The following is a 3,763-nucleotide window of genomic DNA, read 5'->3' as shown; positions in this document are numbered from 1 at the left end:
CGATAACATCTCCGCTGCTGATGTCTTTGTCTTTGCCATCGCCCACGGCTACTTCGTGCGTTTCCTCTTCCTGTCGTCGGGCCATCCCGATCATTGGGCCTCTTCCGATACAAGATCTAACAAGTCCCTCTCACCGCTCGCGTCTACGTGCACATAGAACAACCTCCCGGCTCGTCGCTACAACGAGGTTGGCAACCTGTTCCGCTGGTTCAAGGAGGTCCAGGACCTTACCCACGACAAGATCAACATCTCTGTCTTCCCCAAGATTGACTTCGAGGCTGCTGTGCGTGCACCCCATTTCGCACGCTTGGTGGGGGCTGCCTTTTGCGCCACCCCCATGGCCAGCTCTCCCTCTCTCTCCCTCTCTCTCCCTCTCTCTCCCTCTCTCCCTCTCTCCCTCTCTCCCTCTCTCGCTCTTCCTCTGTGTCTCTGGCCAATCCTAACACTCGGCACCAAATCACGCACAGCTCGCTGCCGTTGCCGCCGAGGCTGAGGCCCTCCAGGAGAAGAAGAAGGCCAAGGCCAAGCCCGCGGCCAAGCCCGCCGCCGCCGCCGAGGTCTCCGGCGAGCCCGACATCTCGATGCTGGACATGCGCGTTGGCCGCGTGGTCAGCGTCGCCCTGCATGAGAATGCCTCGTCCCTGTATGTGGAGCAGATCGACTTCGGTGAGGAGACCGGTCCCCGCACCGTCGTTTCCGGCCTGGTTGGCAAGATCCCGATGGAGTATCTTCAGGACCGCCTTGTTATCTGCCTGTGCAACCTGAAGCCGGCTGCGTGCGTTGTTTGCTTGAATTTGGGGAGCGGCGGAGGAGAGGGGGAGGGGGGGGGGGGGGCCTTTGCCCGCTGCCCTTGGCCCTTTATCGTCTCGGCTTTTGCCCAGCCTCTCGGCATTCTCTGACCGTGCATGCGCCGTGCCTGACTGGCTCCTGTTTCGCCGCGCGCCACAACTCCCAGCATGCGTGGTGTCAAGTCCTTCGCCATGGTCATGTGCGCTGCCAACGCCGAGGACACCGTCGTCGAGCTGGTCGAGCCGCCGGCCGGCGCCGAGGTGGGCGACGTCATCGTCTTCGAGGGTCACCCCGGTACGCGTGCCCTCTCTCTTCCCCTTTTGATTGCCCCTTGTGGAAGCCTCTTTCGCTGCTGACATCGCCGTGTAACCCCGCAAACACCAATAGGCGAGCCTCTGCCCCAGCTCAACCCGAAGAAGAAGATCTTCGAGGCCCTGCAGCCGGGTCTGCGCACCGATGCCAACCGTGTTGCTCGCTGGAACGACATCGCTTGGTCCATCAAGGGCAAGGAGGGCGTTTGTGCCCCGAACACCGTCGCCAACGGTACCATCCGGTAAAGAGAGCGAGCATACAGGCGGGACCTCTGTGCATCCCCCCCCGCCCTCCCCCTCCCCCCTACGTGGATGCGCGCGCCTCGTGTGTCTGCACGAAGGCAAGCCCCACCGCCATGTGGACCCTTGGCGTGCCGTGCTATGCCATGTGCTCTACCATACCATTCCGGCATGATGCCCGATTGGCACCTCCTTCCTCTCATCTGCTGAACATGAAGGATACATTTGCTTGGCATGGGGCAAAAGGCGGAGGGAGGGAGAAAGGCACAGGGGAAAACCATGCACATGTCCACACGCCGCCCCCCCGCGCGACAAATACATCTGTCCATTCTCCGAATTATGCGAGCGCTCCTTTCCAGCCACAGCACACACACACACACACACACACACACACACACACGATCAAGGCGCCGGCCAACAAACCCCCCTTCTCTCTTTTGCCTGCGAGAGAAGGGACGCGGGGGAAAACAACACAAGAAGAGGTCATTCACAGAGCGCCGACTGGCGGCATTTATATTTATCAAAGGGCAAGAGGGGGAGAGAAAGGGGAATGGAGTGTGAGGGAGAGGGGAGGGGAGGCCCGTCTCTCATGGTCCCGAGGACGAAAGAGCGCATACAACACACCGCCGAAACGGAGGAGGAGGCAGAGCCGCAAGAGGGCCCATCTCCCCAGCCGTGTGCGCCTCCACACGACGGCACGCGCTATGGACAACAGAGTTGAGCATGCCAACATCCGCCCCACATCTCTCTTCTGCGCCATTCTCCGCCCCGACATCCATGAAGTACCCCCCGACACAATGGACGGGGGGGGCACCATATCATCGGAAGAAGAGAGAGAGAGAGAGAGAGAGAGAGAGAGAAAGAGAGAGAGCCGGGAGCACATTGACGAGTGCGACCTTCTCTCTCTCTGCGGGATCGAGAGGAGAGAGGATGAAGAAGGGCAGACACTCCCGGCTACACCCATTTTGAGGGTACGCATGCCTGCACATATGTGTGTATGTGTGTATGTGTGTATGTGTGTATGTGTGTATGTGTATGTATGTGTGGGTGTGCTTGCGGCACATCACCCAACAAGGGCAGAAGAAGGGCGAGGCAACACCTTAGAAGCCAAGCAGCGAGGAAACCGCCGAGGAGGCAGAGTCGGCCGGGGGGATGATGACCGAGCCGAAGTCCGGGTGGGCCGGGGAGAAGTAGGCCAGGGAGAAGATACCGGCCGACACGGCACCAGCGAAGAAGATGGTGATAATCCAGGCGGAGAAGGTCTTGGTGAAGAGCTTGAGGTTGAAGCCGCTCTTGCCCTCGCAGGCACCCACAGCAACGGTGGCACCGACCTGGCAATGGGTGGAGGAAATGGGGATACCAATCATGGAGGCCATGACCACGGTGGCGGCGGTGGCCAGCTCGATGGCGAAACCACGAGAGGGGGTCATCTTGATGAGGTTCGTGCCGATGGCGATAATCAGCTTGTAGCCGTACAGGGCCAGACCGGCCACGATACCGATACCACCCATGACCAGAATCCAGACAGGCGGGGCATAGTCGCCGGCCGGGATATCGGCATACATGTAGATGTAGTAGATCATGGTGAAGGGGGCCACGGAGTTGGACACGTCGTTGGCACCGTGGGCGAAGGAAGCAAAGCAGGCAGTGGCCACCTGCAGGTAGCTGAAGAGCTGCTCGGTCTTCTCGTCGAAGATCTCGGCAGAGGCGTGGAGACGGGCAACCTCCTCGCTCTTGGCCTCGGCATGGACATCACGGTTGAGGGTGGACTGGTAGAAGCTCATGACACTGGCGGAGGCGGCGTTCTCGGTCGGCTTGCTGGCGGTGTCCTCGGCGATCAGCGGGGTGGAGGCATCAGCCAGCAGGGGCATGCGGTCATCGACGCCGGTGGTGGTGGCACCGGACAGGGCAGAGGCATCGGCGTTGATGGGAACCGAGACGCCGTAGTCCTCCGGGGCGGTGGCGGCCAGAGAGCCGACATCCTCCTCCTCATCGCTGGAGCCCTTCTCAATGTACCGGCGGATGAAGGGCATCAGCAGGAAGTGGATGAGAGTGGCCAGGACGATACCGGCACCGATGGAAACCAGGATGCCCGCCCACACGGGCAGGACCTCCTCAACACCCTTGAAGGGACCCTTGTAGGTGATGAAGAAGACATTGACGGCCACGGTGGTGGCAATCAGCAGAGGGTAGAAGTAGTAGCCCAGGGTCAGGGAGTTCTCCTTGCGCAGGATGAAACGGCGAACCGACCAGAAGGTGGCGGCGGCGATACTGCCGGACAGGACGGGAGAGATGAACCACGAGGCAACGATCAGACCGAGATCGCCCCACAGAATGGCGCCGGGACCACCGGCAACGAGGGAGAAGCCGATGATGGAGCCAACTGCATGGTGGGTGGTGGTGTGTCGGGGGGGGGGGGGGGG

General features: G+C 61.1%; 2 protein-coding genes across 2 annotated transcripts in view; one reads left to right on the top strand and one right to left on the bottom strand.

Moving 5' to 3' along the window:
• H696_00044 (hypothetical protein) overlaps positions 1-1,346 on the top strand; it is a gene marked incomplete at both ends in the record, with an annotated part of 2,101 nt that extends 755 nt beyond the window's left edge. The window contains 4 exons of the mRNA XM_009493878.1: positions 158-283; positions 468-775; positions 956-1,083; positions 1,177-1,346. Of these exons, the coding sequence (XP_009492153.1) occupies positions 158-283; positions 468-775; positions 956-1,083; positions 1,177-1,346 (732 nt within the window). The remainder of the gene's footprint in view (positions 1-157; positions 284-467; positions 776-955; positions 1,084-1,176) is intronic.
• A 990-nt stretch (positions 1,347-2,336) lies between these two features.
• H696_00043 (hypothetical protein) overlaps positions 2,337-3,763 on the bottom strand; it is a 2,836-nt gene continuing 1,409 nt past the window's right edge. Inside the window, exon 3 of the mRNA XM_009493877.1 lies at positions 2,337-3,723. Coding sequence (XP_009492152.1) covers positions 2,441-3,723 — 1,283 coding nt within the window. The 3' untranslated portion in view covers positions 2,337-2,440. The remainder of the gene's footprint in view (positions 3,724-3,763) is intronic.

Source organism: Fonticula alba (genome assembly GCF_000388065.1).
Source record: "Fonticula alba strain ATCC 38817 unplaced genomic scaffold supercont2.1, whole genome shotgun sequence".
Lineage (NCBI taxonomy): Eukaryota > Rotosphaerida > Fonticulaceae > Fonticula > Fonticula alba.
This window is presented reverse-complemented; position numbering and strand designations above follow the sequence as displayed.